Consider the following 27,572-nt stretch of genomic DNA (forward strand, 5'->3'; position numbering starts at 1 on the left):
TAAGAGCTTATTTTCCTTTTTCCCCTCTTCTTTAATTTCTCTCTTTCTTGTTTTGCTTTCTTTTACACCTTATTGAGTATGTGTTCTTGTTAGCTTTATTGTTTTTGTCTCTGTGTTACATGTTTCTCTTTAGGAGGGCCACTCGACAAGCCCCTCTGGGTGTATTTGGCTCCTCCAGCACATTTATTTCAAAATGTATGTCTGTTTTTCCATGGATCTATTATGTTTATGTTTTTGTTTTGCTTTTTAAGTGCAATAAAATAAAATAAAATAAAAATATATAGATGGGTATCATATGATTTCTTTTGTTTCATTTTGATGGTGCTTGTTCTTTGTGAGTACTGATTTCTTGCTGGCTGGTTTTTGTCTTTATTTGCCTTAAGCTGCTTCAGCTGTTTACAGCTACTGCAGCACCTGAAGCAACCGTTTAGAGTTCAACATTTAAATATAATTCACAGATCTACTGGTGCACATAAAGCCTGTGGAAGACTGCTTAATGTAAAACATTACATGACAGTTTGTTCCTGTTAACAGAGACTTCAGTGTTGATCATTTGATAAAAAGATGACTTCTACATAACAACAGGCTGAATGGGATCGATTCCTTTAGGCATTTCCAACATGGCTAATGTCCTTTTTGGGATTTAAAACACCTCTTCAGAAACCAATTGGTGTTGTCGCTGAGACTAAACACTTAATCAAAAACGTTTCTTTATCCACAATTCAAATCTCCAGACATGTTGTTCTGTGTGCACCAAGACGCTTTGTGTTTAGGGCCCTTAGTCTCAAGGCATTAGGATAAACACTTTTGATTGATAAAGCATCACAGCACCCTTCAAGATCATTTTCACTTTGGTAAACATCTCGAGATGATTTAAGACGAGTGTACTATCAACTTACACACACAAAGATCGCACAAACACACCAGTATGTCAAGTGAGTTCTTGAGATGGGATCATCTATCAGGAACAGACATTTGAACAAATCAGCATACACAATATCTCTCCCAAACCTGAGAGTCCCAACAGCTCATAATGAGGAGGCAGCAGCAGCAGGACTAGAATTATTAAATGTTACTCACTCCTCTTTGGTCCTGGACTCTTCACCATCTGCTCAAACTGTTTAGTACAGATATCACCTGTAATAGGATTTAAACAGGATCCCAACACAGCCAACAGCCTCCTGCTTACCCTGATCATGTCAGACATCCTTTGCCTCGTGACTCACTCACTGGCTGAAACTCAGGTTTCCTTCTAGCAGTGCTTTGCTCATCTCAATGACCATAATACAACCTGATATCTGTGCTCCAATTTTAGATATAGTCCCTCATTTCACCCATTGTGTTTTCCATAATAAATGTGCACTGAATAGCTGTTTAGCAGCCATCAACTGAGACACAATGAGAGACTGTGAAACAAAAAAACACCTACAGGGAAATGTGGATATTAAGATTGATTTCTGAGGGAAACTTGAAAAAGAAAAACTCTCTGAGGTTGCAGAAAGTTTAAATGTAATAGATGTAATAATATGGTAGAAATAAGGGGTTTTAAATCATTCAGAAAGAGGAAATTAAAAATGCATTTTCTGCAGAGAGTAAGGACATGGAACATTTAGATGTTGTGTGGATAGTGTAGATGGAATATTTGAAAATATTGTTTTTAAAGTTGGATTTGAATATCATTGGCTATAATTGTGAAAATTAGGTCAGGATACTTTGCACAACTCTACTTTACTTACTGAAAAAGTGGAGCCAAGAAAACAGTTTGTTTGTGTTACCGAGTCAGAACAATTAAATTTCACAAGACCCCAATATAACGGCCTGGACCCATTAATGCACTGGCAGCGCCGTTTTTTAATACACAACCGATGCAGTTCAGCTTGTCAGCGCTCAGGGTCCGAAGTGCTCAAACACCCTGCTCATTGTCTGTTTTAAACTGTGCTCATGGAGCTCATCTGCATCTCCAGCACTACATGACTAATTAGATTTATAGGCTCAAAACCTTCTTGTTTTAGGTTTAGGAAACATATCATGGTGCAGTTTATTTGAGACTCTTCTCCTCTGGATTGTTGATGGGGACAGACTGCCCCCCCCCCCCCCCACACTCCACCCCCCTGTTTGTCTCTATCCTTCTTCCTGCATCTTCCCCTATCCCATGTTTCAAGCCCAGCACAGTTTAGACAGATGTTCATCATGCCTCACCCTGTTTTTTAAAAGGACCCTTTTCCTCTCCACTGTAACTTTGCTAAATGTTTCTTAGTGCTCATGATGGATTAATGTTGGGACTTTGTAATAAAGCAATAAGTAGGGTCTTTTTACCTGCTCTATGTAAGTGTCTTGAGATACCATTTGTTATGTATGGTTCTATAAGATTGATCAATTGATTGAAGCTGTTGATGTTGTTGTTGATAATGATGATAAACCAGTTACCTTATGTACACCGTGTGTCTCTTTGCTCTGCACGTTTGTCAATGTTGTTTCCTCCTGCTTGTGTTTACACTAACACAGACAAAAGTGTCTGCTTAATGAAGCTGTTACAGTGTCACTAAGGCCATCAACATAAACTAGTTCATCAGAATTGATTAAAGTCTGAAAGTGATGATTTTTTTAAATCATGTTATTTTGTTTCTTTAAACGCACCTTGGACAAGCCTCCGATCTGTCTCTCTGCATCTTTGAATGTCTCATATCACTTAAAAAAAAACCCTTAGACAGGTCAGTTGATGAGTCAAAATGAATATCTTAGTTTCGGAAATCAAACATTTAACTTTTTTTTTTACTTCAGTTTAGCTGTTTTCATTTAGTCTTTCATCCAGTTAAAGTAACCTTCAGAAGGTCCTTACTTTAAAAAAAATAAAAGCAGGGTTTTCTTCACACATCAAGTAAAGTATTCTCAGCTTAAGATGGTACACAAAGTCAAAATAAAAGGCTTAACATTTTGATCTTGAACTGCAAGACAATAGAATTTCAAACATGTGATTTATAACGTGATTAATTGAAATTCAGTGATTCATCACAATTACAAAATTGTATCTTTTGACAGCCCCAAATGTAACACCTAAAATAACCCAACATGATGCTTTATTACATAACGGACTGAATCTCTGACTTCAAATGTTTTCTTCTGTGATCCATGTGCCCATCCTTTTACCTCAATCAAACTGCATGACATCATCATCTTTCTGCGCCTGAGGTGAGACAATCTAATTGGGACTCAATCAATATGAGTCCACTATTCTTTAATGTAAGAGTACAGAAATGAACAGGAATAGCATGAATTAGCAGAAAGGACCACGCTACTCCACAATTTAATCAGCCTCCAGCACAGTGCGCACACACACACACACACACACACACACGCACACACACGCACACACACACGCACACACGCACACACACACACACACACACACACACAAACACACACAAACACTGGTTGCTAAGCAGCACACTGCCTTTTGTTAATGTGAATGTGGCCTTGGCAAACGCTCTTCAGGCTGTCACACATTACGTACGTTGCTCGGGTATAATCAGTGTTGATGCTGCAGTTATTTGTGAGAAAGTGCACAGTGGAAGTTGTGACATCACACTTGTGATGAAAAGAGCGGATGACATCATCAAAGTGAGACAAAAGAAACAAGGAAGAAACCTAAGGCTCCTAGTCCTCATAAGACTTCATATTCTGGGTTTGTAGTCAGAAATATTCAAAATGTTCAATTAGATACAAAATATGGAAGCATGGACCATGAGACCTGGTATTCATCTGCACTACATCAAACTATAATGAGGCTACCCAAGGGAGATTTGGATGTCATCTTGCTTTCATCATGTCACATTTTGTTGTCTTTATTAATGCTGAATATCAAATATTGTGGCAACCTCTACCATGTGCTCTTAAGATGTCGAGTCTGGTTAATGTTTCAGGAGAGAAGTTCTGGATATTAACTGTAGCTATATAAATAAAAATCCATTTTTGGGAGGTTATTGTCTGATCTCAGAGTAACATATGCAAAAGGAGATGAACAGATGAACCCCCTTCCACCCCCCAACCCCCCCAAAAAAGCTCTTTTGTAATTATATCCGTATAATCTGAGTTATAGAACGTAACTAGTGTCTGTGCTTTTTCAATTTGAACCAAAGCAGCAAACAAAAGTGTCCCTGACCGAGTGATTTGATTTAGAATCCTAAAAAAAAGGTGTCATCAAAATATTTATTTCTACTTTCTAACTGTTCATTTTTTCTTGTTTACAGTATTCATACAACCTCGGCTCTTTACGGTTTACCAAAATAGAAAAGAGCTTTCATTTGTGTGCACTTTAAAGACGCTTCAGTAGTTATTAAGTGGGGTTGTAATAGGTACTTGTCAACTGTCAGTGTATTAGCCACAGGAGATGCCTGTCACCTTTGTTGAGAAACTGGCCTGACTTCCAGGACAGAAGGATATATATATTGCTGGGAGCGAGGCCTTTTGTAACACATCATTTATCTAATTTTAAGAAAAAAAGACAAAAAATAAAATCAACTTATCAGTATGCAGCAGGTGAAGGAAGATATGTTTTGTGCACCAAGCTAGAGCTTAAACAAAGTGATATCGTTATGATAATGATCGTGTTAGGAGGATTCACTTCAGGGTCTTTAGCGGTAGGTGTGGTTGGTAGGAGGAGAAGCAGGGTCAGTACTGATGACACACCTGAGGGGGGTGTGGTGGCTCTGTCGCAGACACCTGAGAGACTGAATCTGAAGTAACGTTTGTTTTTGTTTCAACACTTCACAGGTTCTTTTTACACATGAACTAGTCTGATATGAAAGAGAGGGCTGGCAGAGGAGATTGTACCCAAGTGACTCCGTGGATCGGGATGTCCGAGTGAGCTGGTCGCGGCACGTACAAGGATCTTTGGGGTGAGTCACCTACACGCACCCCTCAAACAGACAGGACACACACATTCAGGTAAGGCAGGATACACACTCACGTTTATGCAACACGTAGAGAGAGACATTAAGTTACGGGCTCACTGGCCTTAGCGTTAGGCGCAAGGACAGCATTTAGCTGTGGCGTTTGTGTTAGCTCGTAACAGATATGTTGACAGATAATTACACACAAAAAATAAATCTAAATATAGCATACACTTACATTATCATTTAGTTTTTTGTTATTTTTTTATTTAACTTAGCCAAATAAGTGTTACAAATCTGCATGTATAGCCTAGCTTCTGTGCCGGCGCTCAGAACGGTTTCTCAAAATAGGCGCCATATCCACTGGCATCTCCTGTAGATAATACACTCAAGTATTGACATTTTATCTAATGAATGCTGCTTGTAGCGAAGTGGGAATTTTGCCCTGATGGATGCACATAACATATGAGTTGTGGGTCATGAAATAATATTTAGTCTACTTTTTTGCTGCTAACTGGAAGGTCAGGGAAGTCAGCAACTTATCAGTAGATTTGAAGAAAATGTGTATTTTGAGCTGACCACTATCACCAGCCTCAGGCCCTGCCCTTTAAAGGCAGACTTCTTATTAAGTGAATTAAAACTAAATTCCTTTTTTTAAGACACATCATGTATCTAGAGCCTTCAGGCAATATACCTCTTTCTTTTTCTGAGACGAGTGTTACCGGGGGAAAGAAAGTGTAACCAGAGGCAACAGATTAAAGCTCTGTCTCCCATCAGTTTAACTAATTATCAGGGCAGATGACATAATGACATACGCAGGTGAAGAAAAGCCGTGTTCAGTGTGACTGAAAGGGAGTTCAAGAGTTAAGAAAGAGTACTCATCAGAGTTCCCCTGAACGTAAAGCAGGGTCAAAATACAAGATCAGACTTTTCTGCCTTGTGAGACAGAGAGGACACAACTTAGCAAAGTCAACTAATTTCACTGAAAGTCAAATCACTGACACAGACGTCAACAACACTATAAATCAACAGGTCCATGGAAGTAGTACTGAGCTGAGCAGATCTCCCTAAATGGTACATCTTGACTGTTTGTCAAAATGATGAAATCACAGGATGTGTCAGCTTTTTTAAAGATGACTTTGCATTTAGATATGACAGAACTTTTGTATTCTCTTTCAAAAGGAGTACAAAATGATTGTAGGGGCACACATACCTGGCAAGTAAAGCTTCGGCTTCTGAACCCAAAGTCAATCAGTAAAGCATGTAATGGTTAACTTACCTTGTCTTTCAGCATTTTAGCCCTCCGGCTGTTCTGTACAAGTCGTCTCCCTAGCTTCTTGGCATACCAAATAGAGGCAAACATAGCGACAGGTGAAATAATAACGTAAGCAAACAGCTCTATATGCTGCCCATCTGGACTGAGTGCTCCTCCTGCGGTGGACTGTAGCGATCAGACGAGAGCAAAAAAAGAAAAGGGAGGGAGGAAAAAAGGATGATGCTTAGGGAGGGAGAGTGTCTGCAGAGCAAAGTCAGGTCTTTGTCAGCCACGAACGCAAGGGGAGGGAGGGGGGGGGGGGGGGGGGGTTAAGGGAAAAGAAAGGGAGGAGGGGCGACTGCATTCCACGTGGAAACAGCATCTTGAGCACCAATTGAAACCTGCTAAGAGGTTTTATTAGCTCACAGTTTTCAGAGGTCTGGGTGATGCTCTACTCTTACTATGCAGTCACTTACACTACTTATATAGCCTGTATATAAAAATGGGAGTAATCTCCATGACGGCACCCATTTGTAACTAAATGGGAATTTTGAAGCTCAACAAGGGAAGTCACCATATTGAACATGCTGTCTCAAACTAACGTTCCATTAAGGTCGAGCTGAGGCGGACCGCAAAGTTCCTGGCAAACATCACGGTTATAGTCAAACTCAAAAAGAGTTACATCTACAGCCTACAATGTGAACAACCTTACTGCTTTGGAGAGAACAAACACACATATTTACACTCTGAAGCAAAGCACCTTGAGCATTATTTGTCATATTGTACTCTTATTGTACTGTACTTTTTGCATTTTTTTTATTTCCTTACAATTGTTAAATTGTAAAATATTTTCATTGTACTTTATTCTTTTGTTGTTACTTTATTATTGTTTTTCCTTTTGGTTTTAGCACAAAAAAATGGGAGAACATTTCTTTGTAGGAACAAGTGTAACCAAATTTCTGCTCAACTACTTTTTTCAATAATAAATATATTTATAAATGATCTTTGTTGCCCACAAAAGTTTAAATTCATTGTAAGTTCACTTTTATTGAGTGGCTTGTGATTTCAGTTTTATCCAGATCATTTATATTAATAAAATAAAATGACTGTGTAGGAAAATACTGCTGTGAAAGTGTGTTTGAAGACTAATAATAAAATATTATTATAGCTAAGCATAATACTGTAGAAATAGAGTCTACAAACAAAGCCCCTACAGTTACCCTGCATTCCTTAATTTACAATTTATGGATTAAGGGGTAGAAATATGATTAAAGGCAGACACGGACATTGTACACTGTATGGACGTTTCCACTAGGGAAATTCAACAGGCCTTAAGTCGAAAATATCAACCAGACAGTTGAAAATATCACAATTTAAAGATATGTTTGAATTAATACTGAAAAAAACCCTACTGAACAGCAGTATTAACCAATCAGCCTTTCTTTCTCTCTTCTATCTATCAACTCTGAACTCTTACTTCAGATAGTCTCTGATTTTCTTACCATATAAATAATTCTGCACAGACGTGTGAGGCAGAACAGAACAAGCTATATTCTTCAGAATTACAGCATGTGTGCGGACGACTAACATCCTATAATAACACGACTGTCCTGCTATCACTAAAGAGAGGGAGGGCTGCAGGCTAATTGCCAGGAAAGCTGAAACGGCACAGCTGAACAATGATGAACTACAGGATGGGGAGTAGGACATGGTTTTGTTTATTCATCCTGTTCTCTCTGTTTGTGATCACTGCAGATGGCTGTGATTGATATCATTTAGATAAGTTTAGTACATCAATCAGTTCTCTGTCGACACCTCTAAGTATAAAAACTCTGACCCAGCGCCAGGAGAGGGTGACAGGGGCTTTGTCCACCTCCAGATTTGTTGTTGACATACAGGCTCCCATCAGCAGTGATCTGTCAATCATTGATTTATCTTTAGAAACAGATATCTGCATAAAAAGCTTTCAATCCATTATAGATCAACATTTCATCTTAAGCCACAAATCTGCTTGACGCTGTGTTGCAAGAGGCAATAAGTCAGATCCCTGACGACCTCAAATGCATCAGCAATTCTACAAACAAACAAACAAACAAACAAACAAACAAACAAACAAACGAGCATTTTAAAAGTAGTTTTTTTTCTCTACTCTTGAGGACAGTCCTGACAAAGCTTGACTTTAACTTTCAAAACCTCTGCATCATGATGTTATTTCGGGCAAACGTAACTATCATTAATTGTAATTAAATCACAAGAACATTGGTTTCTTTTTTGGGCTCTTACTGCTGAAGTGAGCCAGAGAGAAGCCGCTGTTTTCTGAGGTTGAATTAGGGTCTTTCATATGCAGTTCCAGGACATGCAATCTAGTGTTGAGGTTTCAACAATGTTGCATTTTTTTTTATTTGGTTCTGTTGTCTTTGACAAGTTAAACATCTGTTTCAGGTTTAATTAGCATGTTAACCTGCACGGAGGACTAGAGACTAGCCACGCTCTGCAAACTGGTATGAAATAGTTTGCACAAGGCCAAGTTCAACACAATACACTGCTCTATGGTTCAATTCCCTTGTTTGGTTCATTCTCAAATACGGTGAAAAGAACTGTGGTGTACTTTGAAGCAAAGCGAGACCCCAAGAGTTCAGTCCTTCGGTCTGGACCAGAGTTCAGTCCTTTGGTCTGTACATTCACACCACTTGATGATGGCAAATGGGTTCCAAGATTGTCTTTCTCCTTGACAAACAGCATTCAAACATGACTTCTAGATAGCCCTATTGTACTGACTGATTTGACCCTTCGCATGCAACATGATTTGGAAAAATATCGACGTCAGTTTAACTAACAACATGCTCAACGTGGCACAATGCAACACGCAAAATAGTTAAATATCAAGGGGCAGCTTTTGGTAAAAAGACAAAAGAATGATAATGATAAACTTTATAATGTATATATAAAAACATAAATATACTTAGATTAATATAAAATATATAAATTAATGGAGAAGGGGTGGGATTAAATAAGTTTATACTTCTTCCCGTGTAAATTGATATCGAATAACGTATTTGAGAGCTTATTTTGTATGATGTCCTTCATTGTTTGTACATATTACTTTCTGTTCCTCTCTCTTTTTATTTATTGTCCGAAATAAACTTCAAACTGTAAGATGGTGGCCATGTTGTTGTACTGGTCCTGTGGATAGTAGTGGCCCAGGTGGCATACCTGAATTCATCTGTGGCTGTTAGGATACATCTTATACATAGAACATAAAAGGTCATTTCTGAGTCTTATTAAGAGCTGCTGATTTGGTGATTAGTTGCTTTTTGTTGTCGATGCCTCCACCATATTTCACACTACTTGATATGATTCAACATTTTATCTAAAATATGGCATTCAGGCAACACCTGGTGCTAAAGAACATAAAAAATGCAAAAGATCTTCTGATGAATGCTAATTTCAGTCTTCAGTGTATTTGTTGGCTGAACTTAGGGGAAGTTTCAATCAGGAGATTGTGTTAATAATTCAGATGTTAAAAGGTGCTGCTACCTACGATCTGTTGCAGAGCGGCTGTTAAATGTGACATTTACTTTTTAGGCAGCATTAGTGATTGCATCTTCTCTTTTTTCTTCACTGATTATTTATGATGGGTCTGAAACATCATATTAAACAGCTGACTTGTACTTATTTTTGTGGTCACATGGGAAAACAACTGCAATTGTTTTAGTTCATTTGCAAATGAATCTCCTTTAGCCATACAGTGAATGTCAGCTCTTCTTAAACCCTGGCCTCTTTGACATTAAGACATGAAAGTCAGAGTATTTATTTAAGCCACTCATCCAAAACAAACTTCATGTGATCATCTTCATATTTATTTTTTATTCAGTCAAATGTATTCCTTAAAAAAGAACAATATGTATTCCAGAGCATATTGAATATACCATATATATAAAGTGTATATACCTAGTATTATTCTATTATTGTATTTTTCTCCCTTTATTTAATTGATGTAAATATGTTTGTTTTTTTAACTTTTTGCTAATTATATTCCTGTTTTTTTTAGCTGCTTTAACAAAAAAATGTCGACCAATGGGGATCAATAAAGTTTATCTTTAACCTAATCTCTTTATCTTTATATATGCTTCGATGTAAAATTATGCAAATAAATTAATGAATGCCTTCCTTGTCTATTTTCATATGTATCTGTCAGTTTCTTGCACCTGGTGTTTAAAGGTTGGTTGGTTCAGGGATGCTGGGTGCTCACTGTCTGTGGAAAACTGTGATTGGCTGTCAGGTGGAGCTGGAGGAGGCCTTGGCCATCTGGAGCTAAGGGGGCCTGGTGTCCTCAGGGTCGCACTCAGTTTGTATCTGTGTGCAGAAGGGAACACGACTTTGTGTCTGGTGTGTCTGTGAGTAAGTGAGTGAGTGTGTGTGTTGGAAAGAAAGGAGGAGGTGAGGAGGACTCAGCGGGGCTGAGGCAGATCCCGTCAAGCCATCCTTGGCCTTGTAAAGGAGGTCAGCCGCCAGCATTTACATTCTACTAAAGTTAAAGTTACTGCTTTTGTTCATGCATTGAATTGGATTTTTCTCTTTGTGTCCACTGAGCTTCACAATGGTTATTTACCAAGATACTTTCCTGCAGTTTTTTTAATATGATATATTAAAGACCTACATTAGACCTATATTCAGACATGGTCTCTAAAGTTTCTGTAAACATGTGAAAGTTGAGAGTTATTGACTGAGACTGTTAGAAAGTTCTTCTTGAATTCATTTGGTCTCCAGTGTTTTGTGATTGCAATTGTGTGATGATGACCTTCAAAACCTGTGGACAGGTTGTTAAGATTGCAGTTAGCAGCTTTTGTTCTCTTTGTGTAAATGGTGAATGGACATGAGCTTGTTTAGTGCTTTTCTAGTGTTCTGACTACTCAAAGTGCTGCAGGAGGTGGGGATCGAACCCCCAGCTTCCTGCTGAGAGACAACCGACTCTACCCACTGACCCACAGCCACCCCTGTGTCTCTGGTTAAAACCCCGGTGTTAAGCTTTCAGAGAGTGACCATGTTAACACACAGTATTTAAAATCCACCACCAGGGGGCTCTCAGTCCAAACAATAACAAAAGAACTAGCTCCATGTTGACTGTAGTCAATACAAACGGGCAAAATCGACCTGAGAAAGAGAATATGTTTACTGACGATGTGACAGTTCACGCTTCCTGATGCAGCGCTCTTTGACGTAACGTGTTTTCTTGGCAACGATAAACATTTTGTGTCTGTCATGACGGCTTCCGCGACTACAGACATCATGATACAACTATAAAATTACGGATTTCTCTGGCTTTGATAACTAATCATAAATATATATAAATATATATATATATAAATACAGAATTATTAATATTTGAGATAATGTAAGTACTCAAAAAAAAATATATAATTTGGGTTTAGTCAATTTTTATTAATTTAATATTTGAATCAAATTCTACATATTAAACATTTAACTGGTGACTTCCAGTCGAATGTGTCTTGGTTGTCATAGTAACAACAGATAAAAGTAAAGTTCCCTAACAAATGCTCCGTTGTAAGGTTTTTCATTATAACATCAGATATACTTGGGGTTCCAATGTTCTCCACACTAACAGCATCCCAGAACAGAGATTACTGCTTCAGTTTTCATGATTTTGAAACTTAATTTTATATACTTAGGAATGTTTTTCTTCATTAAAATTTGACCTGGTGGACAATGACAGCCCTCTGTCATATACCAAACTTTTCATTGCTTTACAGGGACTTTAACTAGCGGGATCACAGGCTGAACAATGACAGTTGAGCTGCTGTTTTCTGACACTGCATCTACTTTGTTATCTTTTCACTATGAATTTGAATAATGATTTTCCTTTGGGCATAAATTATTCATTGAGGTCACTTTGGATGTTGTTGAGGCTTCACCTCAGCTGAGCAGCAGCTCAAAAAGGCCTGTTGTCATTGAAACTGAGTGAATAAAAGAGTCAGCACACATCCAACATGTCCCACATGATGCTCTATCCCTCTCAGCTACAGTCAGGCTCCATCTCCTGTTCTGAGAGGCCCTGAAAGCACTCTGTAAGTACTAATGGCTGACTCTGTTTAATAGCTTTCTATTTCCATTTCTTTTAAAAACAGAACACTTTCATGTACTTTCAAGACAATATTAAATGAACTGTTTGATATGTATTTGATTCTTCCAGTGTTGTCATCACCTTTAATTCATGTTCATACACATTTTTTTCCATCTGCAAAATAAGTGTTCAGGGAAAATGTCTTAAGTGCACAAAATTGACCTCTTTACAGAAACCCACTAAGAGAAAATCCATTTTGGAGAATCCCATACTGTGTCTGAGTGTAGGCAGTGAGCACCTAATCTTTCAGACAGCTGATGGGATGGCTCTGTGGGCCTTTTGCAGTGCATCATTATGTTCAATCTAGGTGTGATGGGAACTCCTTGTGAACAGGCCATCAACAGAAGAGGTTACAATCATGTTTCTTCACTCCCTTTCTTTTTATCAGGAGAAATGCATCGTAAATTCTGAGGGTCAGGGACCTCATGTGTCTATTATAAAGGCTATCTGTGAATGTGGACTGAAGGAGCTAAGATACCACATTAACTTTCTGTACCATCAGGTACACCATCCAAAGACTCCTTCAACTTCAGTCCTATTGTTTGAGAGGTTTAATCAGTCAAATGAAATATAAAACTAATCCCCCCCCCACCCCCTGACTTATAGAGAAGTAATTGCTGCCAAAAATATTTTTGTTTTAACAAGCAGAAAATTTCTATGGAAAGAGGTAGGCGATCGATTTACATTGCTGCAGTAAGAATCAATAATGTCTTCCTGAGTCACACTCTTCGATGTTTGCTGCTTGATTTGGCCACCAAGGGAGGAGTTACACTCCCTCTGGTCATAGAGCAACCGTAATTCTTGCCTCCCTGCTGCCTTTACAATTACACCAGCTGTATTAAAGCTATTTTTCATTCAAAAGTCCCAAGGCTGAGGGAAACAAATAGGCTGAGCCTGGAATCTGTGGTTCTGTTTCTCCCATACTAATAGAAAGGCTGCAGTCCTTTTCTGCACCACAAGGAAACTAAGCCAAAAGGAAATACAGCCAAAGCAGTCAACAATAGTTACTCAAGCACATGTACACCAGGGAGAAACTTGAGGACAAAGCAGCACCATGAACTTAACCAACCAACCAATTGGACTTAAAGAAAGACCAATAAACATCATCACTTACCAGGGACAGAAACATTAAAAAAAACTATTATTTTTCTAACCTGGCTCTCTTTTGCACATCAATGCTGTCAGATTGTTTTATAACAGCCTGTCATAAAGAAAACTAAATATCAATCTGGCAATATATATTTGTCCTGACTTTACGCATTACGCTGGCCTTATATATTCTTTCATTTAAAAAATATGGCACTCTAAACAGATTTCCCTGCCAATTTGACCCATGTTAACAACATTAAAGAGGGTTACCTTAGCAGAGGTTGAATGCACATTTGGTCAATTTTTAAAACTAGCATGATTTTGAAATAGCATTCCCTCAGTGCTCCGTCTGCACCCACCCCCTCCCCTCTGTGCTCCTTCAAAAGCAAGCGCTGTCACTACAGAAGCGGATCTCAGCTCATCACTTGCATTGTGTAGAAACTGTGTCGTCTCTTTCAGCAGTTAATAAACTCACAGTATAAACGTCATTGGCTAGTGTACGCTAAAGGTAGAGAAGGAGCAGGCAGACAGGGAGCCTGATTGGTTCCTCGTGGCAGATATTGGTCGGCAGGCTTACAACTGCTACAGATAACGGATTTTCTCTGTTCCTTTTTCAGAGACCATGAGTTATTAATGTCTGTCAGGACCTAAAGACAATTTCAAACAGTATCTTTAAAAAAGTGTATCTAGAGAAAATTACCAGTCCTGCCTTTAATTAGCCAAAGAAGCAGTTGGCCGTAGGATTAGAAGACGACAGCGGGCCAAAGTCAGACAGCGGTTAAAAGAAGTTAAGATATGCGCTGGCCGCTTCCACATCCAGAAGAAGCTGAAAGAAACAGCTGTTTCAGCTTTTTATGCACTCCACACTCACCTGCGATGGGAGGATTTTACCAGCCACAGTCACAATCTATGTGAAAATCACTGCACAATGAATTCCTTAGTGCTACAAACTAAGATGATGGACGAGACTAACATGCTCGCATGGCAGAAATTTACTTTAGACTACGGAGGAATGAAAGCTTACTGAAAGAGACCCTGTTGTGACGAGTTCTTCTGCTTTAGCAAAAAATGCTACCATAGCAAAAATTGACAGCAGTGGCTATCTATAGTCCCAAATCATTCTCCCAGTACAGAATCACTTCATGTCACACCACTACTTACTTTATTTGCACTGAAAGGAAATGGGATTAAGGTTATGACAGGCTATGTACACATCTCCATAGGTAGCACTATTTTACAAAAGATCTTTTGCAGTTATTGTCGCAGTGAATATGACAGTAGCTGACATGTCCTGCAATCCACCTTTGTATGGGAATTTTGTATTCTTAATTTAATTTGGGCCATTATATTTCATATCATATTTTATCGTGAGCTACCCTGTGATCCAACCTGATTCCCAATTCAGCTTAAAAATATACTGAAAGGTTTCAGTACCTATTAGTCACTGAGATTCTTTTAAATATGACTTATGTATAACTATATCAGAATTCCACTTCATAAAAACAGGAAGCTAGAGCCAATACAATAATTTTAGTGGTACCTTATTAAAGGTAAGTTGAAAAAAATCTGCCTTGTCTTTAATTTCCAAAGAAATCCTTGTGTTGGTAGAGCCTAACTTACAAATCATGAAACCCATAGTGCACCACCAGGATTTGGCTCAGGGCTTTGTCCTTTAATATTCTGGTGAAACTGAACAATAAATCTCAAGGTTCCTGAATAAATCTGGGTTATGAAGCATTTTATTATGCTGGCTTTTCCTGGGAGGTTCATCAAATGGACCAAGAGATGAGATATTTCCTCTGAGGATGTTTCTGAAAGTCATTTCCCTTGGCTTGCTGTGACTTCTAATGTTTATTTTCATGGTATAGCCATAAAAACATAAGGTAAGATGGTACATAGTGTTACTTGAACTACAAAAGGGGGCTTTGGGCCCTTCTAAACATGCACACCTTTATCTTCTTTTTATTAAAGAATCTTGTCTCTTAAGGGCGCACTCACACTAGCAAAATTGTCCAGTACCGTGCTTAAGCACGATTGTCCCCCCCTCCTTATTCCCCCGCTAACCTGCACTCACACTGCTCTAGGACTAACCGGGCCTGAGCACGGTTACCTCTTGTGTATAAGGTCGTAAACCAACACATGCATGGATTAATGTAATTATGAAGTGTGCATAGTTTACATGACAGGAGGACTCGAGAAAAAAGATTTTTAGAGTGAGTGCGCCCTAAGGCTAATTTATGTTTCCTTCCATTTGTAGAAAGATATGAATGTTTAATCAATATGACCAATATTCTACCATGATTTTTAACATCCTTTGGATGGATGTCGTCCAGCTGACAATCAGTATGTCACATCACATATATGTTTATAGCTTCTAACCTACTCTCACAATCTTGCCCCAAAAAGTATTTCCAAAATGTCTTCTTCGTTTTCTTTTGCTCTTATGGTTTGTACTGTTGGCACTGCTCAACACTGCCCCCACAATTTACGTTGGTACTGCAACATTTGGTCCGTATCTGTAAGCTTCAGAAACATTGACAGAAATGAACACAGAGTACGGGCAGAAGGCTCAGTCCATCTGTCCGTGTATGTGAGACATAGACCATAAATGAGCAATAACTTAACATGCTGCTTGTTGAACTCTGTCCGCACATGACTTGATGGACCTTAATAGTTTGGGCTAATAAATGCTGACAGTCAGTGACCAAACCTGAGATTCAGTGACATCGACAATGCTTGATCAAAGTAACATCAGAGGTATAAACACACAGTACACAGTAACACATGCAGTAACCTTGCATTACAAGTGATTATAAGCCTCATTGGGGAAGTCTAGACAAAGTCTTCCACATAATAACACATGATTATTAACTGTGACAGATTCAAAGCAGATTACAGTAACACCACTGCAAGCAAATGGGACTAGCTGGCAAGCATATGGTCACAAACACACATGGGATTCTCATGAGAAGAAAGGGGCAGCGACCCACAGGAGTGGGAAAGATTTCTTCTTCAGGCAATGGATTGAAGACAACAACAAAACAAAGTGCATGCAGCACCAAGTAGACATCAATTTTCTGGGTACACTAATGGAAAGGGTCTTTGAGTAAGACCCAAAACACACAGGAGATTGAGATTCCCTAGAGGTGAAATCAAAATAAAATGAAATAAAACTTGCCATGTAGTTTGCTGAGGTCACACCCGGGTAAGCAAGATCAAAACGGGTAACCAGTGCAGGCTGCAGGTAAGAAATGAAAAACAAGATCACTAGCCAGTATACTTTGGTAAAGAGAGGGAGAGAGAGAAGGGAGCCTAATGCATTGGAATGGGGGGGGGGGGGGGGTGTCAGATGATGAGAAGAAGGAAAATATGTTGACACGGGTTAGGACTATTACTGACTCAAATAGCCAGAGAGGGTATCTTTGAAAATGGGCCCTACCAAGGGACCAATCCCTTGGGCCAATCTATTCAGTGTTTACTGCAAGCTTGTGTGATGTCCCTGTCATGGGTGCAGTGACAGACCTGTGCAGTGTGCTAGGCGGAGCTAACACAGGATGATGGGTGTAAACAACAAAGACTAAGAAGTTTGGATGCATTTCATCTTACGCCAATACATTCTACTTGTACTTGCAATTTATGCAAAGCTACTGTTTCTAGGAGAGAAACAAGTTTTAAAAACACAAAGAAGGTAGACAAAAAAAGCAATTACCTCCGAAGCTGCTAGGCAAAATGGAAAGATAGTTTGAAAGCAACAGAACACTTGAAACCACGGAACAGCATGCCATTTACAAGATCATATGAGAAATGTAATAATCAGAGTTATGGATGTAAAAGCAATGAGCTTCGCTGTAGATACCTGGAGCTATGACATTACCGCACATTGTAGTGCTACAGGCTACAAGCTAAAACCACAGATCACATATCAGCGACTCAATTTAATCTGCCAGCAAGGACATGCTTGATCAATTAACCTTAAAGAGGACATATTCTCCCCCTTCTCTACCTTTTCAAACAGTCTCCTGTGGTCTAAATGAAACCTCTGTGCTGTGCTTTGGTCAAAATATAACATGAATCAAGCCTCAGAGGAGGTTTGTGACCCTGTATAAACCAGCTCTCTCAGAACGCTCTGTTTTGGTGTGTGTGTCTCTTTAAATGCAATGAGCCCCCCTTGAGTTTTCCCCGTAGACATCACTGCTTTGCTAGCGAGAATAAAAATGGCCGACCTGCGCAAAAGTTTTGTTCTAGGCTGGGGGTGGAGTCCATGGGGAGATACCAGGGGAGGGGAGGGGATTTTTTTTTACCAGAATCCCACTGTGACATCACAAGGAGAGCACATTTGAAACAGATCATTTTTCTCTGTGTTGTAAGACTTATGCAGACCACAAACAAAAGGACTGGATGGGTTTATTTCACATTTTGTGGGTCAGTAGACACTCAAATATATGTTCAAAAACACTGCAGAAGTGGATTTTTCATAATATGTCCCCTTTAAGACATTTTGAGAGACTAAAGGCATTGACCAACATTGAAGTGCAGAGCTTAGGCTGCTTTGCACATACAATGTTGCATGTAGTCAACAACGGTTCACTGCGACAGCACAGTGTGAGTGACAGATTGTGATGACAATATAAAACTTTCATGCTTATATCATTTTGTTTGACAAAGCTAAGAAAACCTTATGCTGCATTACACAGCATATAGTATAGGTTATCAGATCAGCAGATTCCCAAAGCCCAGGTATCAGATCAGTATCTGAACTTAAAAAGTTGGATTGGTACAGCACTTACATTTATCCTCTTCTTTCCTAAAAAACTAAATAGATAAAATAAGAGTTGATTTGATCTTTTTGTTAGAGCCTCATCACTGCTGTGTGTGACTTCACATCAAATTATATCCTCATTAACTTTGAGGCGTCAGTATGAAGATCATTCGGGAGACATTTTACACGTCTGCCCTGGTTTATTACCTCCATGTTGTGATGTGTATCAATGGGTCGGATGTTATTAACATGTTTTTACCAACAGACTTTTTAATGGAGCTATGGTAAAGCACTCAGCGCTCCTGACAGCAGAGGATGATGGAGCTTACCGTCAATTATATGAAAAGGACACATCCAGCATAATAAAATAAAAATAAAAAATCTGATAAAGTCTGAAACAAGGTGAACTAACTAACTTTTGTTTTGTTCTAGGCTGGGGAGGCGGGCGTCATTGCATTTAAAGAGACACACACATCAAAACTGTTTTAAAAGGGGTATAATATGTCCTCTATAACATACATTTCTTTATTAACTATAAATCACAGTTTTTAAACTTGCAGGAGAATGTTATTTCATTTCCAACATCGCCCTCTGCTGTCTGATCTTTCACACTACTGTATGAATGAGCACAATCAATAACACTGCAGTTTGTACTTTTCAACCTGGGAGTCACTTTTCATATATTTGAGGTTTTAATGACTCAGCAGCTGTGTAGCTAAAACAAAATAAAAACATCTTGTTTGTGTGATAGTGTGATTTGGTGTTTAAAATGGTAAATTTCACAGTGTAAGACAACAAACCAGTCCAAGGCAGTGGGAGCAAGCAACCCCTGTCTCTGTCAGGGGACATGGCTGATGTTTGTCAATTCAGTGGGGTGTCTTTGAAAGGAGGGGTGTTACAGTACAACTGTTTTTTTAATGTCCCTTTAACACCTCTGAGGTGTCTATTTTTCCTCAACTACAACCACATGTAGATTAGTCCCGCAAGAGACACATACAAACCCCATCTAATGGCTCCAAACAAATCAAAACCATGGGGAATGTGTGCAAGGAGAGGCAAAAGAGAGACGCATCTAAAGACAGTGTTTTATAATTTCTCTCCTATTATTATGATACACCACAACCACACAACCAGATGATTGTATCACTGTAAGCATCGGTGGAACCTTGGAGCACTGCAAAGAGAGTGAAAAGTGGGGTCAAGTGTTTCATATTGAAGAGTTCAATCATCACTCTGTCCTGCTTTTGTCTACATATTACATGTCAATAATAAAACAGCTTCTTCCTGCTCCACATTCTGTTACCCATTAGCTGCCATAATGTAATCACTACATGATTGTTAAGACTTCACCTTAATCGGCGTGACAAATGAATAAGAATAATATGATTTATAATATGAGCTATGGAAGACACTAATCAACCTGTGCCCATACTTCGTCCCCAAAAAACAAAAACAAAAGAGCGGTAAAAGACAAAGTGAGAGAGAGGCCAGAGCTGCTGAACTGGGATGAAGGTGTGAAGGTTGTGGTTTCTGTGTTAGGTGAGTTATCGTATGATGGAGAGGTGGCTTACCTTGAGGGGAGAGATGTGGGCATGGGACACGTAGCCATGCACGTTCTCGATCTCAGACAGGTTCTTCTCAGACACGTGCACGAGCTCAGGGGCGCGCACCTCGTTAGTGAGCCGCGGGAAACCCTGATCGAGAGACGGCGAGTCATCTTCCTGATAGTGGTACTGCTGAGAGTGGAAAAGGAGATGGATAGAAGAGAAAAAAGGACATAAGGAGATAAAGAAAGACACAGAAAAGTGATGAGATCCAAATGCAGGTCAAAGAAATAATGAAAAAGAAGAAAGGTTAGTCAAATGTTATTCATATCCAAAGACGACTTGAAATGTTTCTTTTGCTAGTTAGCATTTTTAACAATGCTTTATCACTCTTCTGTGAAGAATAAAAGTTTCCTTTGTGAAAATCCTCAATCACAATGACAAAGATAAAGCTTTATAATATGAGACAAAACTTTACTGTTTTTAAACAAAAAAATGAACCTCTTGATATCTGTTTTATCTGGACACATCATCAGAGTTCAATTTATATATTTTTTTTTAAGTAGACTTCAGACCAAAATGTAGACTTAGGCAAAATCTAACCATTAATACTGGTCTTAGATTAATAAAGTATACAATATAACTGTGTAATAAGAACTTACATCAGCACCCTGTGTAATTAAATACTCCCAACCTTTAGTGCAGTGCAAACCGAGGTACTCTGCACCACCGGTGTGTACTGCACTACCAGTGGGAGGGGTTGAGATCCAAACATTTTGAAGGTCAGCGTTGTTTTGTTTCTCAGATCACTTCGCCCTAATAACATTAAGGTAAACTAAGATAAGATAATACTTTATTGATCCCCAGTGGGGAATTCAAGTGTTGCAGCAGTAAAAGACAAGAAGAAGAGCGTGCATATGAGTACAAAAGAAAATAAGAATATATAGGAATACAATTAAAATAAAGATAAAGATACGATGTATTTACAACTTTCATTAGCAAGAATTAAGTAAACTATACATCAATTACAATCTTAACTATACACTAAAAACTATACAGGACATTGAGATATATTAAGTGGCAAGCTGAATTTAAAGTGACCAGTTATTAGATAAAGTGACAGAGTTTAAATAAGTTGGCAAAAGTAAGCAATACATATTAAAAAAAAACATCGAGAAATAATATGAAATGAGTGACTGAGTCCAATTTAAGAGTCCATTAAGTCCAAGGCTGTGCATGCCGGGTTCTGTTTCCACATGATTCTACTCTCTCTAAGGCAGACAAAATAATGGTTGACCTTTGTTTGTTACAGGCCAGATGTTCAGTTGCACTCTGTTTGAATTTATTTATTTTGTATTTGTATATACTTTATTAATCTTTGAGGGAAGTTCCGGTTTTTAAACTCTGTTATTGAGAGACATGCTTCTCACATACTTAGGCCCAAATGACAAAGGACCTGTGCTCATGCATTAGTGGAGAGATGTACGCACCCCATCAAACCCCCAAACCGAGCAGTTGGTGGTTTGGTGCTAGGGAAGGTCCCTGTTACCTCTCCAGCTACCAGACCAACTTCCATATTATGATCCTCATCGGGACTTGAACCAGTGACCCTCCAGTTCCCAACCTTAGGCTTAGGCAAAGGTCATAAATATAAACTAATTGTAGTATAAGAATATGTGTTGAAAGTGGATGTTTGGATGTGCTTTGGATTATATTTTTTGATGATACACGAACCATCTATGGCATGTACAGAATCCCGAAGCAGACATGCATCAATATATTTCAGTTTAACTGTAAACGTGTAAATGCCGGTTGTTTGAGATCTGTGTTTATTTAAGTCAATAACAACACTGATAACGGTTTAATGTCAGCTGATTTGACAAGATTTTAAATAATTAACTTGTTTTAATGAGAAAAGAGTTAGTCTGTTGAACAAAATAAGTAAGTCGAGATCTAAAGTAAACAACTAAAATTGACTCAAAACAGGGAAATGGAGAACAATACAATTCATGAGTATGTCTGCTTTGGGTTTACAAAGGACTGCTTGGCAAAAGAAAACAAAAAAACTACATCCCACATTTGGTCGAAAGCCCAGACAGCCATCATGTTTTTCACAAAATACATTTTTTCATAATGAACACGTTATTTTAACAACCAATGGACCTTCTACTGACCACTTTTGGACTTTTTTCTAGTTTTTCCCTTTGCATAGTTACAGCACCAATGAAGGGCAGTTAACAGAGGTAATGCTTCCCTACTAACTTAAAGGGTATTTACTGCCAACCTTTAATGTAAACTGTGAAATATTGAGTAAACCTGGGCAGTGTAGAGGAAGGGATGAACCATTACACTCTGCAATACAATGATAGGATTTCAACAAGATTTTTTAATGATTTTTACATTTTTCTTGAAGACATTTGATTAGATTCAATTTATGAATATGTATATTATTCATTTATTTAAATTCTCTGACAATACAAAATATTTGTTTTCTTTATAAACATAAGCATTAGCCTACTATTTGATTTTAGGTTGAATAGTTGCTGATAAAACAATTCATATTTTTTCTGTATAAAAAGTGACACAAGAAAAGCCAAACACAAACAGTGCCCTCTGCTGGATGACAGCTTTGCAATACACATATATACATATATATATCTATATATATATATTCAAACATTTGAGCTGTATTTGTATTGATTTGAATTGTATTTCAAACTTGCGTAACATCCCTTGTGAAAGAGGTAACCAATAGACTAAGTTATTATTGTAAACTGCAGCTCATCTTGCTGCTTTATTATTGAGCTCTAAACTGTTGAAATGAACTTAAAAGTAGTTATGCCTAACATTTGTGATTTGTGAACTGTTAAGGCTTTTCATGAAGTTAATGAAAAGGTTTAGATTTCTGATTTCTTCATGCTCCCATCATTATCAGGTTAATCTCTAAATACAGCAGTATAACATATAGTGATGAATATGGATATTGAGCTATGGCTCTGTGTGATCCTCAATGAGTGGAGTGAATGAGTGGTTTCTCTTTCACCTTCTAATCAACGATTACTAAATACTCATTAATCAGATCTTGACTTGTCACATATGATACAGACTGCCAGGATGAAAGTGTAAAAAATGCTAACAGCCTTCTCCCCTCTCTCACCCAGGGTGCGTTCATCAAGGCAGAGTTCATGCAGGGTGGGGTCTGGCCGTTGTTGGGTGACCCCTGTACTGCTGGTGGCCTGTTCTGGAAAAAGCAACAGGACCATATGTAACCATTAACAGCAAATAGAACAGGCCCGATAGATGACCTGACACACTGCCAAATATCACGCCAAGAGTGTGCGCCGCGTTCTGGCTGCGCCGCATTCTGGCTGGTTCTGGCAGCGCCTGCGTTCTGGCTGCGTCGCGTTCTGGCTGGTTCTGGCTGGTTCTGGCTGGTGCTGGCTGCGCCATTTAATTTAAGTTTCATTGTATTACACTAGCAGTTGTCTTTCACCCGCAGAGTGTGCTATATGGATTACAACGAGCATTATCACCCTCCAGAGTGTCGAGCAGTGATGTACGTACATGCACGTTACTTTCCAGCTGAGTGACCATCTCGTCTACATTATTCTGTATAAATCTTTTCCACAAGTGTTTGATAACTGCATTTGAGGGATCAATGCAATAAATGTTACATTTATATTTATCTAGATCTAAGAAGGATAATGACAGATCAATATATATCGGGGTTTTTTTTGCCCTAATATCAATATTATCAGCCTCAAAGGAGTAAAGTAACCTGTTGCTCTTGATGGTGTTATTGTGTGATCTCTCAGTCCTGTAGTTGTCCAGTGATCTTGTGCATTAAGCTGCAAGCTGTTCCTGCTTTTGTTACGCCTAGAGACTCCTCTGGTAAGATAAGATGCGTATCGTTGGACAGAGCGAGAACGCGGCACACACAGAATGCTTCACACATGTGAGCAGTGGGAAAAAGAATAAAAGATAAAGTGGGTCAATAATCAGTCATGTCCAAGATCCCAAACATACAACAGCTAACCAGAACAGAAAAAGAAACAGCAGCAGGAGGGAGAAAAGATAATTCACAGGTACCATCACACACAGATATCAAAACATGCAGGAAGTGATTACTGAGCTCACAAAGTGAAACACATGCAAATACAAAGTCAGCGAAGGTTTTACACAGAGAAAACGATACTTTGATCCCATGGCATGGACGCACACTCAACTCAAAATGACATTTTGGATTAGTTATTGAGAAGAGGTAAACATGACACAATTCTACTATTTCTATATAAGAGGTCAATAGAAGAACTCATTATCATTCAAAACGTTAATCAAATATAAAATTAAACCAACCATCCAGTGCTGCTGATGATAAATGAAACACTTATCAACCTGGTTGTGTTTTAAGGCCACATCTGAAGAAGTCAACTAACATGAGAGGAAGAGTATTTCTTTATTTGTTCACAGAAAGTCTGACTGAACAATCCTTTTAGACTCAAACAGACTCAGAAAACAAGAGGTTACAGACACAGTGTTTGTCTAGTGTCATTACTGAAATGTAAACTGTAAGAACCCAGTGGTCCACCTTGGTCCTGATGTGGCTCAAAAGCAGAAATGTAAAGACATCCCATCATGTTAGGAGGACACAGCTCAGGGCTGATGGTCCATCACTGCTAAGAGAGGGATTTTTATTCTGTTTTCTTCAAATGCTTTAAAAAAGTTACTGTTACTATTACTTTTGATTATAGTTAAGAGAAATGATTAAATACTGTTTACAAATATAGTCATTGAGAGAAATGAATAACACGTGTATTCATGATAATACAAATAAGATGATAAGAAGATGTCTCTTAAATGTTTGATATTTTCTATCTTAATTTGCAAAGAACTTAAAAACAATGTGGCATCGGGAACACCTGAGCCAAACCACATGAACGACGGAGAGCTAGTTCAGAAGTATTTTCTTTTCTAAGAGGTATGATATATTGCAGTAGTTGAAGAATACATTTCATTTAAAATGGTATTAATCAATACTTTATACAGTATCACACAAAATGATGTCATTAAATTAAGAAACACACCATCAGCCTGACACCTGGCTCTGCCATGTGGAGTGATGAGTGTTTGGAGTAGTGCTTTACTGTAATGTCATTACTATTTGTGGTAACTAGAAGTATTTTATCACTGGTAGTTCAATGACCTGAATTTTGGATGGGTGGCAGAGGTGGGTCCAGGGAGTTTGCCAGGTTCCCATTTGAAATCTCATTAAGCCATTCCAAATTCATTTATCAACTATGAGTTGTGTTGCAACAGGCTGCTTGTGCCTTTCTTTGCATATCAAGGAGTATTTAATATCTTTAAAAAGTAAATATTTAAATATTGTGATCAATCGTTATCAATCACAGCCTCTGTTGTGATTAATCATGATGCAATTCACTAATTGATTGACAACACTGCTTAAAATATAAATTCATGTCATACATGTACTACTTGAAAACAATGTGAGAACCAGCAATCTAATTGGGATTAGTGAATGGTCCAGGATCTGTTTTCAGCGATCCTCTCCAGAATTAAGGACACAAAGAGGCCAGAAGCAGAGTGTCTGTCTGCTTTAAGGCGGTACAGGCAGTTCACACAAACACAGATGTTGTTTCTGCTACGGGGCAGGGAGGCAGGTGTCTGCAGCTTCTCTCGCTGTTTATCTTAGCAAAGCAAAAGTAAAAAGGATGGGGGCTAAATTTAGAAAGTCTGCTTTGTACACAGTCAGAAGTTCAAGGAATACGACTGCACTGATAAAGCACTTTTTTAGTCTTCTGACAACTCAAAGCACTACATGTCACGTTCACCCATTAACACACATTCACGCGGCGCAGATGGCCCAGCGGTTAAGTCGCGCCCCAAGAGGTTATAGTCCTCCAAGTGGGCGGCCCAGGTTCAAGTCCAGCTTGTGGCTCCTTTCCCACATGCTGTTACCAATTCTCTCTCTCCACTGTCCTATCCAATAATAAATATTAAAGAAGAAAATAAATGAAGCACATTCATGCTTTTCTTTACAAGGATGCTATGTAGAGGGGCCATCACTATTAACTAAACCGTTTAGTACACATTCACAAACCAATGTAACCAGGAGCATTTCCGAGGACACTTCAACATGTGGACTGCAGGAAGTGAGATAGAACAACAAGCATCCGACTCTATCACTGAGACACAGCCAGCACCACCACTGTGTAATCTTTAGAAATAATGCCCGTTATTATCATCTCATTTCTGACACTGCAGACATGTTATCATGGGGTCCCCTGTGCCAGTTGACCTTAAACAAGGGGTAAAATTGATCACAAATCTTATAATTCAGATCAGGTCACCTGTTTTTTGTCATGGATCAGATAGTTTTTGCAGAGGTCTGTATCGGAGTTTGGCTTAGTTTACAGACTAAAGCGAGCTGCAGAATTTCATTAGTGAGGGAACGCCTGCAAGCTAGTTCAGGCAAACAACTGGAGCTTCACTGATTTCACACTTGACATGCACCATTATCCACAATCACCTGATGACACATCCTTCCAATTGGCGGTCTAGATTTCCTGTCTCTCCCTCTGCCTTGTCATTGCCAGACCTGACCCGTATCAGTACTGCCATCTTGCTTTCAGCCCTGCCACCATCCCTACATCCATATACTAATATATTTTTGTTGCTGTTTCTGGAGTTGTTTACCCCCCTCCCAGTCAGAGCCTGTGGGGTGGGGGTGGGGGGGGGGGGGTGTTCTGTATTTGTTGTGTTGTTGTGCTTTCGCTTTCGGAGTAATAGTATTTTCCTAGAGAGTTGCCGTAGCTGCCATAAAACAGTTGTTTTTGCTGAAATCTGGCTTGGTGTGTACTAAAGCTGAAGCCGTGGCCAGAGAAGTCATAGGTTTGTATCCTGTTAATTATTTTCCTACCTAGTATATTCAGTTAGGCGAAAACAAAAAGCTGGGTCACACATGTAACGCTTGCACAGGTGCGCCAGTAACAAAATGTTACTCGAATAATGGGGTCAACAGTACTCGTACCCATCCCTACTTCCTAGTCCTACAGCAGATCTACAGGTTGCCTTTTCTTATTTTATTATTGTTACATTGTTTACAGGTCTGAAATGTGAAGCCAATGTCAAAGTGCCTTAAAGCTGCGTTCTCTCAAATTGCCAGCAAACATTCACTCTAACAATACACACTATGTAGATGTTGTGTTCAAGTGTTACAGAACGCCAAATAATACAAACGAGTAATTTTTGACAAAACAGCCGCTTTTTCTGTTGTGAAAATATTAAACTTGTTTCATTAAATTCTAAGTTAAAAGGCATAACTAGGCGTTTCTTTTCTCAGTGTCTAAGCTTTTATTGGTCCATATTTTAATGACACATGGTCACCAGTGGATTTGGTGTGATGAGAATAAATGGTAAATTATTTTAGAATTGAAGGAGTTAAACATGCTTTTGCCTGTACCAATCCAAGGCCATTTGACCTGAAGCCTGCAGAATCCCAGTTTCTGACAATAAACTGTGAGGAGTATCATCAGCACTCATGCTCTGGTTAAAAAAACATTAAAAGGGATGTGATCACCATTGATAGGTTCTGTATTAAGCCAGTAGTGGGAATACATATGGAATGTTTTCTTTACCCTTCACTTTACAAACCTTCATATCTGACAGCACGTTGTGTGATGTGTTTACTTTATGTGCCATCTTCAGTTCTTTAGATTCTTCCATCATAGTGTACTTTTTTGTGTCTTTTAACATCTTTCCTAAGTTGTTATCCTCTCCTCTCTCGCTTTCCTGAGTAATAAGACATCAAATGAATCAGACTTCTTTACTTGTTGATATGATTACATTTAGCCCTCAGGAGTCTGTGATTAGGGCC

At 38.7% G+C, this 27,572-nt stretch overlaps 1 protein-coding gene across 16 annotated transcripts in view; it reads right to left on the reverse strand.

The window, feature by feature from the left end:
- The window catches only part of dlg2 (discs, large homolog 2 (Drosophila)), a 179,781-nt gene that overhangs the window by 81,226 nt on the left and 70,983 nt on the right, over positions 1-27,572 (reverse strand). For 10 of the 16 annotated variants that reach the window (XR_010668637.1, XM_065962674.1, XM_065962678.1 and 7 more), the window contains 3 exons: positions 22,836-22,919; positions 19,706-19,870; positions 16,554-16,613 (listed from right to left, as the gene is read on the reverse strand). Coding sequence is in view for 15 of the 16 variants with exons in the window: in XM_065962674.1 (XP_065818746.1) it covers positions 16,554-16,613; positions 19,706-19,870; positions 22,836-22,919 (309 nt within the window). In the remaining variant the exon portion in view is untranslated. Of the gene's footprint in view, positions 1-6,168; positions 6,447-16,553; positions 16,614-19,705; positions 19,871-22,835; positions 22,920-27,572 lie in introns of those variants that run through there. The other 6 variants (XM_065962684.1, XM_065962687.1, XM_065962689.1 and 3 more) reach the window with 3 other exon arrangements.

This window comes from Labrus bergylta, chromosome 14, assembly GCF_963930695.1.
Source record: "Labrus bergylta chromosome 14, fLabBer1.1, whole genome shotgun sequence".
Taxonomy (NCBI): domain Eukaryota; kingdom Metazoa; phylum Chordata; class Actinopteri; order Labriformes; family Labridae; genus Labrus; species Labrus bergylta.